Below are 15,945 nucleotides of genomic sequence, written 5' to 3' on the forward strand. Positions count from 1 at the left end.
GTCCAAAACGGATCAGTTTTGCCCTAATGCATTCTGAATGGAAAAGAATCCGCTCAGAATGCATCAGTTTGCCTTCGTTCCGTCTCCATTACGCTGACGAAACTGAGCCAAACGGATCCGTTCTGACACACAATGTAAGTCAATGGGGACGGATCCGTTTTCACTGACACAATCTGGCACAATAGAAAACGGATCCGTCCTCCATTGACTTTCAATGGTGTTCAACACGGATCCGTCTTGCCTATGTTACAGATAATACAAACTGATCCGTTCTGAACAGATGCAGATGGTTGTATTATGTGAACGGATCCGTCTGTGCAGATCCATGACGGATCCGCACCAAACGCGAGTGTGAAGGATTTTTTTTTTTCTGGACACAAAAAACACATGCAAGCCCCTTTTTGGGATATATTCTTCCATTGTGTCACTATGTCTATCAGTTCTGAGCCTGTTGTGTCTTCACCACTTGATGCTACAGTAATTTCCCTCTATGACAGAGGTGAAATATTGCTGTGACATGGGTGAATAAACCACTCCAAATTCCCCAGTTTTCAATCCCAACTGAGATGTGCTGTAATAACAAGTCTGATCCATTATGGGTCCACCTCGTAATTTACATAGTTTAAGGGATCTCCTGCTAATATCTTGGAACCACATGACACCTTCAGAGATCTTGTGCTGTCATGTTTCGATGGCTACGAGCTGGTTTGGTGGCACAAGGGAGGCCTACACAATATTAGACAGGTGGTTTTAATGGTCTGGGTTTGTTACAAAGTAAAAAGCAGGTTTGCCCAACAGCAGACTAATGTCTATTGGGCCATAAGAGTTTATTATGTTGATATATATCTGATATTTCAATATTGCATTATATTTTCCTTTTGAGACAGAGCTCAGTTTGTAATCGTCATAATACAGAGTCTTTAAAAAATTTGAAATTCTATATATAAAGTTATATTTAGTTATATCAGTCTGCTTTTGGTCCACAAAAGACAATTAATTGCTGATCACTCCAAGTACTATGTAATATATAGTGTGGAAAAAAGACCTGGCTTCATCTTGCCGTAATAAACATTCAAGGTTCCCTTTTGTTCACTGTGTAACAGCAAGACTGTTAAAATCCCACAGCATCCAATGTTTTAATTCCACAGGCCATATTTCCTGCTTTGGACATTTGTGAGAAAGCTTCACATTCTTTACAGAACTTAATCTATATTTCTGATGATCTGCAAAGTTCATCTCAAGTCTATATATACAGTATCTTGATATTTAACTTGCAATTGTCTGGATGTCCTGTAGGAGGCAAACTTTTGAGGGACACCCAGGACATTGCTCATGCCATTCAATGTTGCCAACAAGAAAAACTGCATCTGTTTAATGGATTCGTGTTTTTCCTGGTTTTCATCTACATCACATCACTGGGAAGGTCACAAAGTCTGCTATTCCTGGAAAAAGTGTAATAAGAAGAACGAGAATGTTAATTGTTCTAACCAATATGAATTCCAAGACAACTAAACAAATGATTCGGATTAGTAATATCATTTACATGGAACGTCCTCAAAATGTATCTAAAAAAAAAATTTAAAAAAAAGCTACACCGGAGGTATTTGAAACAATGGAAGTTCTCAGGCGCAATACAATCACTAAAGTTGGGCAGGTTTCGAACCAGTCTTAAAATACAAAAGTCAACTAGTGGAATCTGAGAGCTACACCTAAAGGGGTTGGCCAGCTTTTGGATATTGATAATCTATGCTATGTATGCGGTCACCAACATTAGTTTGGTGGGGGTCCGACACCTGGCACCTCCACCGATCAGCTATGAGCAGAGCCGCAGTGAGAAGGCTCCATCGACTGCTTACTGCAGTTTGAATGGGGGATGAGCTGCGGTGGATGGAGCCTCCTGTTTCCAGTGCCTGCTGAAAACAGCTGATCAGTGGGGGTGGCAGGTATCAGACCCCCACTGATCTGATATTGATGACCTGTCCAGAAGATAGGTCAATATCTAAAAGTTAAACAACTCCTTTAAGATACCAGGTCAACACCCTCAGCTGAGAACTTTTCAAAGTCTCTGCATAAATGATCATCATTCCAGGATCAGATTGCATTTCTGTGCATCACAGATTGCTACTGGAAACTCCAGGTTACTGATGTCCACATTCTTCTCACATAGAACGCTCTCTGCAGTAGAAAGCAGTGGGGACACCAGTCCCCAATAGTGAAGTACTGTGACTTCCACCTCTCAGAACTAAGCATTATTGTACTTACAACAAGCGGGCAGTGACAACAGAAGTAGGCGGGGCTAACCATACCGGCGTGCGGTGGCAATACAGCTGCTGGTCTGGTGCATAACTACCTGATGCATCTAGCATTAAATAAAATCTATCAAATTTCTTAATTTTATTAATTATATTACAGCTGAGCTCCTGCTATAATCTTGTGTGGACACTGGGCAGTGCCCATGAGAACTAACACCTGATTATGACGTATATAGCCATCATTCTTCATTAATAGGCTAAGGTACACTGCAATACCAGACAATAATTTGCAATACTGTTTCTAGAGAAAAAAAAAAATCAGCAAAATTTTAGTTGTTAATATGATTAGTTATGAAAATAAAACTCACCGCATACATTTTCCCCCATTTTAACATGTACATATCCATCTACACCCCAAGATGTACCCCAAGAATTCTTCACTATCCAGTAAGGAGTGTCACCTGTAAACAAGACAAAATTAAGGAAACCAAAAACAAATAAATGAGCAAAACACTGATCCTGAGAATAGGTCATCACTAGGGCTGCACGATAAATCGAAAAAATAATCGAATCGCGATAATCGGCAAATGCGATATGGCGATTTGGCCGACCCGAAAATGCCGCGATTATATATGAAGGGGCCCCGCGCACATAACTGGCTTTGTGTGTAAATTATTTTACTACTGTCTGAAACAAGCTCTCTCCTATTGATAACGGTCCAGCCTCTGTACTCACTTTCACGATGAATGCACTGCAGCGACGAGCGGGAGCGAGCGGGCCGGCCGGCGCGTGACTGACGTCACTTAGTAACGCTCCTGCTTCCTGAAGTGGGAGGAGCGTTACTAAGTGACGTCAGTCACGCGCTGACGCTCGCTGTAGTGCATTCATAGTGACAGTGAGTACAGACTGAGGCTGGACCTGTTATCAATAGGAGAGAGCTTGTTTTACACACTAGTAAAATACTTTACACACAAAGACAGTTATGTGCGCAGTTTAGGACACATAGGGCCATGAGGGGGACCAGCATAAGATGCTATATGTCTTATGCTGCCCCCCCTCATGGCCCTATGTGTCATAGCACACATCCCCTATAACAGCGTCCTCACACAGATCCCCCATAACAGCGTCCTCCACAGATCCCCCACATAACAGTGTCCTCCACAGATCCCCCATAACAGCGTCCTCCACAGATCCCCCATATAACAGTGTCCTCCACAGATCCACCCCATAACAGCGTCCTCCACAGATCCCCCACATAACAGTGTCCTCCACAGATCCCCATAACAGCGTCCTCCACAGATCCTCCATAACAGCGTCCTCCACAGATCCCCATAACAGCGTCCTCCACAGATCCTCCATAACAGCGTCCTCCACAGATCCTCCATAACAGCATCCTCCACAGATCTTCCATAACAGCATCCTCCACAGATCTCCCATAACAGCGTCCTCCACAGATCCCCCATAACAGCGTCCTCCACAGATCCCCCATAACAGCGTCCTCCACAGATCCCCCACAACACAGCGTCATCCACAGATCCCCCACAACACAGCGTCATCCACAGATCCCCCACAACACAGCGTCATCCACAGATCCCCCACAACACAGCGTCATCCACAGATCCCGCACAACACAGCGTCATCCACAGATCCCCCACAACACAGCGTCATCCACAGATCCCCCATAACAGCGTCCTCCACAGATCCCCCATAACAGCGTCCTCCACAGATCCCCATAACAGCATCCTCCACAGATCCCCCACAACACAGCGTCATCCACAGATCCCCCACAACAGTGCCATCCACAGATCCCCCACAAGAGTGCATCATCCACAGATCCCCCATAACAGTGCCATCCACAGATCCCCTATAACTATGTAATACCCAGCCGCGTCAGCGGCTCATATGGGAAAATCGAGGCAAATAGACCTCTAGCACAATTCCCTTAAAATATCGCATCGCATATCGTTATCGCAATTTTTAGTGCCCTAATCCCATTCGCACAAAATTCCCATATCGTGCAGCCCTAGTCATCACCCTCTAAGGCTACATGCACACAATCGTATGTGTTTTGTGGTCTGCAATTTGCGGATCCGCAAAAAAAATAAAAAAAACGGATTACATCCGTATGCCATCCGTTTTTTTTTGCGGATCCATTGTAACAATGCCTAAAACGGACAAGAATAGGACATGTTCTATTTTTTTTGCGAGGCTACCAAATGGACATACTGATGCGGACAGCACACGGTGTGCTGTCCATATTTTTTGCGGACCCATTGAAATGAATGGGTCCGCATCCTGTCCGCAAAAAAAACGGAACGGACACGGAAACAAAATACGTTCGAGTGCATGTAACGTAAGGCTGAGTTCACACTTCAGTTATTTGGTCAGTTATTGTGAGCCAAAACTAGGCGCGGGTCAAAAAAACATAATAGGTGAAAATCTTTTCATTACACCTCATCTCTGTGTAGGCTTCACTACTGGTTTTGGCTCACAATAACTGATCAAAATAACTGACCAAATAACTGAAGTGTGAACTCAGCCTAAGGCTACTTTCATACTTGCGGCAGAGCGATCAGGCAAGCAGTTCAGTCGCCGGAATCGGCAATCTGCATGCAAACAGACAGCATTTGTAGACGGATCCGGATGCGGATCAGTCTTACAAATGCATTGCCAGAACATATCCGTCTCTCCGTATGTCGTCCGGAGAAACGGATTAGTTATATATTTTTTTTCACATTTTTACGAATCCGGCGTCGCGGTATTTTTAATGCCGGATCTGGCACTAATACATTTCAATACATTCCGGCAACTGATCCGGAATTTTGGACGGAGATAATACCGCAGCATGCTGCGGTATCTCCTCCGTCCAAAACGCCATTCTGTGACTGAACTGAAGACATCCTTATGCATCCTGAACGGATTTCTCTTCATTCAGAATGCATGGGGATAAAGCTGATCAGTTCTTTTCCGGTATTGAGCCCCTATGATGGAACTCAGTGCCGGAAAAGAAAAACGCTAGTGTGAAAGTATCCTTAGTTAGTTTATGAAAGTGACAGTAGAACAGATGTGCGTCTATCATACCTGTTTTATCAAAACCAACCACCAGGACAGCGTGATTGGAGTGTCCACTGGAACAGTGATGCTGTATTATACCTCCCAGATAATCCTGCCAGCTCACAGCATCCACTATGACCGCCAGTGGGCCAACACTTATCAACAGCTTCATCATTTCCTCTTCATAGTTACTAAAGGAAGATATGCCATTGATTAACACAACACAAACATATATTTCTAAAGCATGGTTATTAAGGTGATCTCCATGATTAAAGAATTGAAAATTTCTACTATACGGCACAAAATGAACTTCTAATAATGTAGGGCACAGTTCTCCAACATGCGGCTCTGAAGCTGTTAAAAAAATACAACTGTGATGTTATAGGTGTTGCTGGGAGTTGTAGTGTTGTAACAGCTGGACAGCCACATGTCCAGAGATCTTGAATTTGTATACCATCAAAACCATTAAAAACTTCAGGACCAGACATTTCTGCATTTTCATTTTTTCCTTCCTGTCTTCCAAGAGCCACAAATTTTTTTTTTCTTTTCCATTCATATAGTCATATAAGGGCTTGTTTTTGTGGCATAAGTTGTCCTTTTTAATGGCACTGCTTATCTAATCTTGAATCAAAAAATGGAACAGGGTGCAATATGACCAAAAAATAATTTGACCATTTTGTTTTTTTTCCACCGGTTATAACATTTACAGGGTAAACGTAATACTTTTTTTTACTATATTTTAATAGTTTGGACAGTAATTTTTTTTAGATGTAAAATTGGGAAGAGGGGGTGATTAGAAATTTACATTATTTTACATTGATGACCTATCCTCAGGTGAGGGGACATACACCCCCGCCGATCAGCAGTTTAAAGAGAAGGCAGTGCTAGTAAGTGAATAGGAAGGAGACGTCCAACTGAAGTAAATGGGATGGCTTAGTTGTAATTCCACCTGCACCCCGCTGCTGTTGCAACAGCAAGCAGATCAACTATTTTGAGATGGCAGTGCTCATACGAGCACTGCTTTCTCTTCAAACAGCTGATTGGCAGGGGGCAGACTCCCGGCACATGGGATAAGTCATCAATATAAAAAAAGTGGACAACCCCTTTAAGTCCTTATAGGAGACCTAAACATGCAATTGTTCTACCACTAATACCACAGACTGCAAGAGTATACTACTGCAGTCTTTGGAGATTCTCCTTACTTCCTACTAAGCACTTGTGTAATCATGGCTTAACAGCTTACTATGGCAGGCCTGGAAGCCTTCACAAACGTTTTCAGTATTTGAGCTGAAAAGGACAGTTTGATCCATGAATAATGTCTTCTAGCACTGTCTCCACTTTGCTGACACAGAACAAAGTCTGCTTGGTCTTTATGAATAAGGGTGGGAAGATAAAGATTCAAGCAATTAGCCAAAATCTTAGCAAAGACCTTTAAATCAGAGTTTAGGAGGGCAATTGGCCTATAACACTTGGAAACTGAATGGTCCTTTCCTAAAAATACTAAATAATATAAAATAGCAGAACAAGTCGGTTCCTGGGGCTTTTCCTCGTGGCAGTTCCCTGGGAATTCTTTAAAATGTCCACTAGCAAATTGCCCTAAAATGTGAATATGTGGGTTGCTTCCAGTTGCCAAGCTGTGAGGGGAATGAGGGGCCTCACTTTATTACACTGTGCTCCATACAGTACAGTGGTAAGTGACAGTCATGGCTGAGCAGCCTGACAGGAAAAGGGAGGCGATCCTGCTCTCTATTCCTGTCAGGCTTCTTATCCATGACAGCATATCTCACAAAGGATTGCATCAGTTCTATCTATTGTAGAGACGAGTTCCTGCTGTACAAGAGACAGTAATAAAGACTGTGGGAGATATGCTGTTAGGCTGTGCACCCTGACAGTCACTTACCACTGTACTGTACACAGCACAGTGTAATATAGTGAGAAATTCTATTCAGATTCTAGGTTGGGTTGCTAGTGACCATTTTACAGCATTCCAAGAGAACTCCTTTGAGAACATTAGTTATTTTGTAAATGAAAATAGGTTTTTAGGGGAAGCAGGCAACTCCCTTGATTACGTGGGGAGTTTGCAAGATTCCAATAAAGAGGCTCACACCTTATCCCTCTCAGACGGGAGGAATGGCAAAGTATTTGGCAAGAAGTACACAGTAGTATAATATTCATGGATACACCTAAAACAGAAGTGGGGTCATAGACCGAGCATCCAACTCTGCATCTTATGACATGAGAAACAGTATGTTCAGCATGATCTCTGAGGTGCTTTGCCAGATGGGTTAAAGGATCGTCTGATAATTAAAAGTTTAAGAAACCCCCCACCAACGTCCTAAATTAAAATAAATAAAAAAACAACATTCAAATTTCTCCAGCACTGTTTTCGCCGCTCCTCTGGTACTCCCGCTGCTATTTGATTTCCAGCAGTGGCACATGACCGCTGCAGCCAATTACTGTCCTCAGTGGTCTACAAGTGAAGACACTGATTGATTGTAGCAGTGAGGTGCTGAATCCAGACAAGTCACTCTGCACATCACAGTAGACAGTGACATGTACAGTGATGTGCCTAGAAAACAAACATCGGTGGGAGTAACAGATGAGCGCCACAGAGACTAGCGCTGGAGAAACGAGTATATAATTTTTTTTAAATGTTTTTATTTTACATTTTAACAGTTGTTTGAGATATTTAATTATCTCAGACAACCTTTTTAATGCTTTAATTTAACCCTCAACACCAATAATACGTTTGAGGTTCCATTTAGGGGGGATGGATGTCAAAGACGTGTCAAGACACTGTTAGCTCACCCTAACTCAGACATCTTAGGAGTGAAGACCATCTTAAACCCAGAACCCAAAGTGATACAGTAATCCCTCAAGAACACTTTATGGGTTTCACAGACAAATCCGAACCAGCAATGAAAGTAAAGTAATCATGTAAATGCTTATGAAGAACTTCTCTATGCTGAGTTAGCTGAACATCCTGAGAGGGGATTAAAATTAAACAATATCTATACACAGGAACATTTTCTCTGAGCATTAAAATTTAAAAATCTTTAATTTATGTGAACATTTTGCAAAACTTATTAATCATCTGACATCCCTTTTAGGATTCTTTCACAGGTACTCTTTATACAGTTTTAAGGAATAAACAGGAAAGGTTTAACTAAAAACTTTAACTTCTAATTCCCCTCCCTTCACAATCCACTTCTAACATTGGCTTCAATAACTGTATTGAAAGTCAAGACGGCACATGTGAAAGCATTCTCAAAGAAGAGATTTAATCATACATGGGTCAAATTAAAAAGTCCATGGTGTAAATTTAAGGTATTCGTAGGAAAGGTAATTACAAAGATGTAAGAGTAAGTCTTTATATGTCCTCGACTCCAACGAAGACAAATCAAATCAGCTTTGGAATTTATTGGTAACCAATGGCTTTCATCTCTTCATCTGAAAACAAATGATCTTTTTTTCTTTCTTTTCGTAAACCTTCTACTCAGTAACACTTCATAAATGAGCTCTGTGATATAGAGTGGTTTATGAGCTGAAACAGGATGTCTGAGTAAAAAGTGTAAATTCTGATAGGACTCAAAATGTAAGATTCTGCCTGTTGTACTTTTTCTCCCATCAAAAAAGAGCAAACTGACACCTGACACTAACAGCGGATGCTCAAAATAAACGGAGAAATATCATATCCCTAAGCACCAGTTTTTTTAGCCTTAGCATCATAACTAAAAAATTCTGTAGATGGACAAATATCATCCATAAACTATATCTAATCCCAGGTGGTAATTCAGGAGTTTATCAGATTTTTTATATTATGCTACCTCTGCAATCTAGACCATGAAGCACTCATCAGATCTCAGCAAGGAACCATCATGAATAAATAATCTTACTCCCACCTGAGCGTATTTAACTCCTCACTGTAAGTACTTCATATACCGGTATATCTACAGATGTAGCAGGGTTAGCACTCAAGCTCTTAACTCATTGCGTTATCTTGAGACATAAGCCATTGAAAATCAATTGTAACACGTCTCATAAATCATGAGTGTTAACTCTACTACATCCGTATTTATAGTTTAAATGGGATTTACAATCCACAATTCGCTGGGTCATTAACACTACCAAGCGGATTCCTCTGCTAAAACTCCCTTTCTCCATAAAATGCTGTAGCAGACCATAATGATCTTTGACGAACTTGACGCACTACTATAGGAACTCCCTTTCCTTGAAGCAACTGGCATACTTAGCTGAGACTTTGTTCCCCTGATGGCAAATGCTACATTATAGTTAGTAATTGCTTTTCTTAATGGCAATTAGTACAGAATAGCTGGCAGTTGCTTTCCCTGGAGTACAGTAATAGCAGATATCCCTGGCTTTCACTGAAGAAAGGGATGCAAATTAGCTCCTAACAAGCTCTGCCTCTATTGCCACCAAATATAAGGCAGCTATCCTATAAGTCAATGTTTGACCCTTTAAATAGGCCTTGAGACATGACTCGGATATTAAATAAGCCAGCACCTCATCTGCAGACAGCTGCTTCAGGGTGATTGCCCCTCATGGGGACTGTATCAGACAGTATTTTGATTGCTTTTAAAATGCAATGCATTATCCCTATAGTGCATTTTATTTTAATGGCAATGCTATTCTAACATTGACCAGCAGGCTGCGCCAGAGAGGCGCAGCCTGCTGGAAATTACTGAAGGCTGGTCTGGGGTCTACATCAGAGCCCTGCCAGCCTTCACACACATCGGCACCCCACGATCGCATTTGCGGGGTGCCGATGGGAGACAGAAGAAGTCCGGTCCCTCTGTCAGCACTTTACATTGCCCGCCCCATGTAAAGTGTTAAACAGTCAGGATCGGCACTTCTGCAGGTCCAGACTGTTAGAGCAGGGCAGCGGCTCCTTAGTGACGGCTGTAAAAACACGTATGGGTGGTCACTAAGGGGTTAAAGGTTCGAACACTAACTTATAGGATAGCTGCCTTACATCTGGTGGCATTAGAGGCAAAGCTTGTTAAGAGCTGATTTCTTCCCAGAATTCCAGAGGAGCACGTATGGCCTATAAGTCTCCTCACATCGATTAAGGTGTTCTCTCCACAAGAAGAGATAGTACTCCCCAAATCCTGGCTAAATGCAGCTGGCCCTTTAACAAATATGTTGGATTACTGCCCTTTAACTGTTGCATGCAACTTACTTTAGAATCGATTGTCCACTTGTTTGAAGGGGCAGTCTTCAGCTTGCAAACGTTTTTTTTTTTTTTTTTTTTATAATCTGAGGCCAATTACTCTCCAGCTCACTAATAAAAGTATTCTTTTACTGTGCAAACCTTCTGCCTGTAAACAGCCCGTTTATATCTTATGTATAGGCTATTGTTAGCCTACACACAGTTTTATAGCTCAACTGTGGCATCAGTCCTTTCTCTCAAGGATGGCGCCTTTCATAGGATTATGTCTACAGGCTATGCTTTCTTCTTCTGGATGGATGGAGACTTTTCTCTATTAGCTCTGACCTGTTCTCTTCCAGGTAGGTGAGCTATTTGTCTCTCTCTCTCACTACTGTTCTCATCTTCGCTGTTATGCTCTGTCACTACTGCTGCCACCACCGCTCTTCTTCTGCCGACACCACTCTTCTGCTTCTGCTCTTGGACTCCTCTGTTATGGATGCTTTCTTCCTTCCTTTGCGCCAGCAGACTTCCCCCTCCCTCCCCATGCACTGGACTTTATAGCAATTGAGGGGAAGGGGGGAGCTATGATGTCACAACTCATAGTGGTTATGATGTGATGCCACTGGATCGGTCTATTTCCAATGTGGCTGCTCCATATAAATTACAATTGAGAGCTTTGCCTGACTTTCACTACAGTGGCAGTGGCTGACCACTTTTCCAATACAGTGCCGCTGACTGAAGAGAGTTCAGTGTCATATGCTGTATTCTTCTACACCGTTCTGCAAACACTTATTTATTTGGGGGGTGCATATGCACTACACTAGAAGACACAGTGAGAGGCCTGATAACTCAAGCCATACACAATAATTGACAGCCTTCTGTGTACATACACGCATACACACTACTCACAAAAAGTTAGGGATACTTGGCTTTCAGTGATGTTATATCATGAAAGTAGGGCATTAAAGTAGAAGCATGCAATGGTGGTTTCCTCATCTGAAACAATTTATTGAAACAAAAGCCAACAACAGTTATGTCAATGTCTCAATAACTTGTGATGCCTTGAGCATCAATTACAGCTTGACATTGATCTCTCATGCTGTTAACAAGTCTACTTATTATCTTCTGAGGAATGGCATCCCACTCTTCTTAAAGGGCGGCCCTCAGGTCATTAAAGTTCTGGGATACATAGTTACGAGCCTCTACATGGCGACTCAGCTGATCCCATAGGTTTTCAATGGGATTCAGGTTTGAAGAAAATGTAGGCCACTCCATCTGAGGTACCTTAGTCTCCAGCAGCCGTTCCCTAATAATGCAACCTTGATGAGCTGGCGCATTGTCATTCATGAAGATGAAATTAGGCCTGTGTTGTTCATGCAGAGGCACAATGACTGGATTAATGATGTTATTGAAGTAGTATGGGCTTGTAACTGTATCATTCATAAAGTGTAGCGCAGTTCTGTATTGACTAGACACACCTGCCCGCACTGTAACACCACCACGACCACCAACAAAGGCTTGTCTGGTGACAACAGTGGATGATGCATAGCACTCTCCTTGACGTCTCCAACATTGTTGGTGGCCATAATTTCTGCTCAGCATGAATCGACTTTCATCAGTGAACAGCACTGAGGCCCACTGATCCCTCATCCAGCGTAGATGCTCCCTGGCCCATGAAAGACGATGGCGTCTGTGCTTGGTGGCGTGGTCAGGTACCTTTGCAGGTTCTCTAGCACACAGACCACACTGATGTAAAAGGGTTTCGAATGGTCTGACGTGACACTTGGGTGCCTCTCACCTCGCTTAAATGTGCTTGAAGTTGAGTGGCATTCATCATCCGGTTCCGCAGGGCATTGTTCACAATGAAGCGGTCATCAGTGTAGGATGTGGCCAAAGGATGTCCAATTCTATGCCTTTCTGTGACTATTCCTGTCCCTCTGTATCTCTGTTGCAACCTGCTGATGACACTCCGTAACACTCTAAGCTCAGTGGTCACTTCCATCTGAGAACATCCTTCTTGAAGCACGTAATGGCGAGGTACTGTTGATCAATTGTTAGGTGTCGTCTTGGTCTCATGATGTCAAAATGTGAACAGCAGGATGAGGAGAATTCTTTAAATACCAATTCTGATTGAACCAGAAAATGTATTGGGCGATTCATGGATCAAACACCTTTAATGAATTTTGCCGTTAAGGCTACTTTCACACTAGCGTTTTCAATTTCGCTATTGAGATCCGTCATAGGGTCTCAATAGCGGAAGGAAACGCTTCAGTTTTGTCCCCATTTATTGTCAATGGGGACCAAACTGAATGCACCAAAATGCATTCCGTTTGGTTGCATCCCCATCGCGGATCCCCAAGACAGATCCATCCTGACACACAATGTAAGTCAATAGGGACGGATCCGTTTTGTCTGACACAATAGGAAACTTATCCTTCCCCCATTGACTTTCAATGGTGTTCAAGACGGATCCACCATGGCTATAGAAGACCAAATACAACCGGATCCGTTCATGACGGATGCATGCGGTTGTATTATTGTAACGGAAGCGTTTTTGCAGATCCATGACGGATCCGCAAAAAACGCTAGTGTGAAAGTAGCCTAAGCTCCTTGTTAGAGAACAGCAAGTTGTGCAAAACTGAAACATTGAACAGCTGGAAAGGTTCACCTGTAAAGGTTAGAGTACATTTTAGGTTCATCCTGAATTTTCACCCACAAGCCAAAAATCCCTGTTTGTGAGTAGTGTATATGTATATATATATAATATATCTCTCTACATGCCACACATAATATATATAATAATCCATAAGCTGAATTTCATTAAAAAAAACATCACGCCTATTCACAGTCACACACAGGAACTTCATGAATGCAGTTAGGGACAGATTATTATTTGGCTCATGTTCCCATCTGTACAGGATTACTTTACAGGGCTGTCTCCAGGCCATGATTAGAACAACTCTGAAAATCATTTACTTCCACCCAGTGGGTTCGTGCCACCTGTCGTCAAGCATACACTGGCGCAATCCCAGAGTTTAAGATGCTATATCTGTAATTTTCATTATCATAGACAACTGAGCTGACTAATCCTTAGTACAGGGATCACCAATCTCCAGCTGTTTTGAAATTACAGTTCCCAGCATGCTCCATTTACTTCTGTGAAAGTTCCAAGAACAACTGAGCAAGTGTGCATGCTGGGAGTTGTGGTTTCACAACAGATGGAGTGCTGGAAGTTGCTGACTTCTGCCTTGATTCTCCTTACATTGTATGTAATAGTAAATGGTGCCATTAAAAAGTACAACTTGCCCCACAAAAACAAGCCGCCATACGGCTATGTGAACAGAAAAATAAAAAAGTTATGGCTCCGGTATGGCAGGGAGTAAAAAACAAAAAGGCAAAATCGGAAAATCTCCCAGTCCTGAAGGGGTTAAATGAGCAAATTATAATTTATACTGATTCAGTTCCTTTTAAATTACATATTAATCTGCTCAGCGTCTTCTGTTCTATAACATGCTACCTGCAGATTCAATGCATTTTATGGAGACAGGTTCCCTTCAAAGGGTTTGTCTGCTGTTTCTATTGATGACCTTTTCTCCTGTGGGCCTTCTGTGCAGAATCTAAACCAAAAATTTGCATGGCAAACATGCCATGTCTGAACATTCTGATCCACCAACACGATTTACCTGAAATCATAAGCTTCATATCCATTTATAGAAACCCCATGTTCTGTCGGAGGAAAATAATGGCATGTTCCAGTTCTTGCTTTAAATGGGTATTCCGAAGACCTCACAAGCTTTGTATGAGTCTAAAAAAAATTGTTGATAGTTTTTTTCAAAAGTAAACAGAAGGAACTGGATTTCTCATTCATATTCGCTGTATAGCATGCACCTCATGTATAGTTAATAACGAAATTCGGAATGTAAAATGTAACAACCTGATTCAGCCATTTCAGAGCGCTGTCTGTGGATCCACCATTGCAGCCTCTGTCCAAGTATGAACAGTCAATGACCTGCTGTACGCTGAGGTCCTCAAGTGGATTTCCACTGATGGCGTTAGCAGACTCTATAGCACCAACTATACTGAAGGCCCAACAGGCACCACACTAAAAAGAAACATAAACAAGTGTTAGATGAATCATTCATATAACAGTACATATTAGTATATTTTATTCATAACCTACCAGTGACTATTTACTTTGACTAAATGGATATATTGGTAATTCATTAAAGGGAAACGGTCATCTCCAAAAACCATCCAAAGCCGCCAGCAGTAGGGATCGACTGATTATCGGTTTTACCGATATTATCGACCGATATTCAGGATTTTGACAGTTATCGGTATCGGCATCTATTTTGCCGATATTCCGATAACGTATGGGGAACACAGATCGCGCTGCTCTCAGCGTTCCCTCAGAAGCACAGGGGAGAAGGAAGCCGTGTCTCCCTCCCCCTGTGCTGCCGCCAATGAAGAGACAGATGGGAAGAGGAGGGGAGGGGCTGTGCCCACTGCGCCACCAATGATGTTAACTTACTCATTCATTCAAATTGAATAGGAGGCGGGAGCTGGCTGCAGAATCACATAGCCGGCTCCCGACCTCTATGAGCGGTAGCTGCGATCCGCGGTAGTTAACCCCTCAGGTGCCGCAGCTACGGGAGCCGGCTATGTAATTCTGCAGCCAGCTCCCGCCTCCTGTATATGAATAAATGAGAGATTTATCTTCATTGGTGGCGCAGTGCGCCCCCCCCAAGCCCTCCAGTATTAATCATTGGTGGCGCAGTGCGCCCCCCCAAGCCCCTCAGTATTAATCATTGGTGGCGCAGTGCGCCCCCCACCCCCACATTAAAAACATTGGTGGGGCAGTGCGCCCCCCCAAGCCCCCCAGTAATAATCATTGGTGGCGCAGTGCGCCCCCCACCCCAGTATTAAAAACATTGGTGGCGCAGTGCGCCCCCCCCCCCCACCATTAATCATTGGTGGAAGTGGCCACAGGGTCCCCTCTCCCCCCAGCAGTGTAAGCCTGGGGCTCCAATCGGTTACCATGGCAGCCAGGACGCTATTGAAGCCCTAGCTGCCATGGTAAGCTCCATGCTGCTGTGTGCACAAAGCACAGAGCAGCAGGGACAGTGTGAGGTCCTATTCACCCTAATAGAGATCTATCAGGGTGAATAGGACAAGGGTTCTAGACCCTAAGGTGGCTAAAAGTTAGTAAAAAAAACAAAAAACAACACCAAAATATGAAGTATAAATGAAAAATAAAGATTTACAAAAAAAAAAAAATACACATTAACAATAAACATATTCATTTTCAGCAGATTTGTGTAGTATTTTTTTTTTTTACAAAAATGAAAATTCACAGTATATCGGTATAAATTATAGGCTATCGGTCTGAAAGTTCACAAATTATCGGTATCGGCCCTAAAAAAATCTATATCGGTCGATCCCTAGCCAGCAGTGTTTCTGACGATCATA

At 42.6% G+C, this 15,945-nt stretch overlaps 1 protein-coding gene across 1 annotated transcript in view; it reads right to left on the reverse strand.

The window, feature by feature from the left end:
* Nucleotides 1–360: 360 nt before the first annotated feature.
* Nucleotides 361–15,945, reverse strand: part of CTSO (cathepsin O) — a 44,996-nt gene continuing 29,411 nt past the window's right edge. The window contains exons 4-8 of the mRNA XM_040420521.1: nucleotides 14,411–14,578; nucleotides 14,160–14,281; nucleotides 5,334–5,497; nucleotides 2,621–2,713; nucleotides 361–1,442 (exon numbers count right to left, since the gene is read on the reverse strand). Of these exons, the coding sequence (XP_040276455.1) occupies nucleotides 1,408–1,442; nucleotides 2,621–2,713; nucleotides 5,334–5,497; nucleotides 14,160–14,281; nucleotides 14,411–14,578 (582 nt within the window). The 3' untranslated portion in view covers nucleotides 361–1,407. The remainder of the gene's footprint in view (nucleotides 1,443–2,620; nucleotides 2,714–5,333; nucleotides 5,498–14,159; nucleotides 14,282–14,410; nucleotides 14,579–15,945) is intronic.

The sequence above is a fragment of the Bufo bufo genome, chromosome 2, assembly GCF_905171765.1.
Source record: "Bufo bufo chromosome 2, aBufBuf1.1, whole genome shotgun sequence".
Classification (NCBI taxonomy): Eukaryota; Metazoa; Chordata; class Amphibia; order Anura; family Bufonidae; genus Bufo; species Bufo bufo.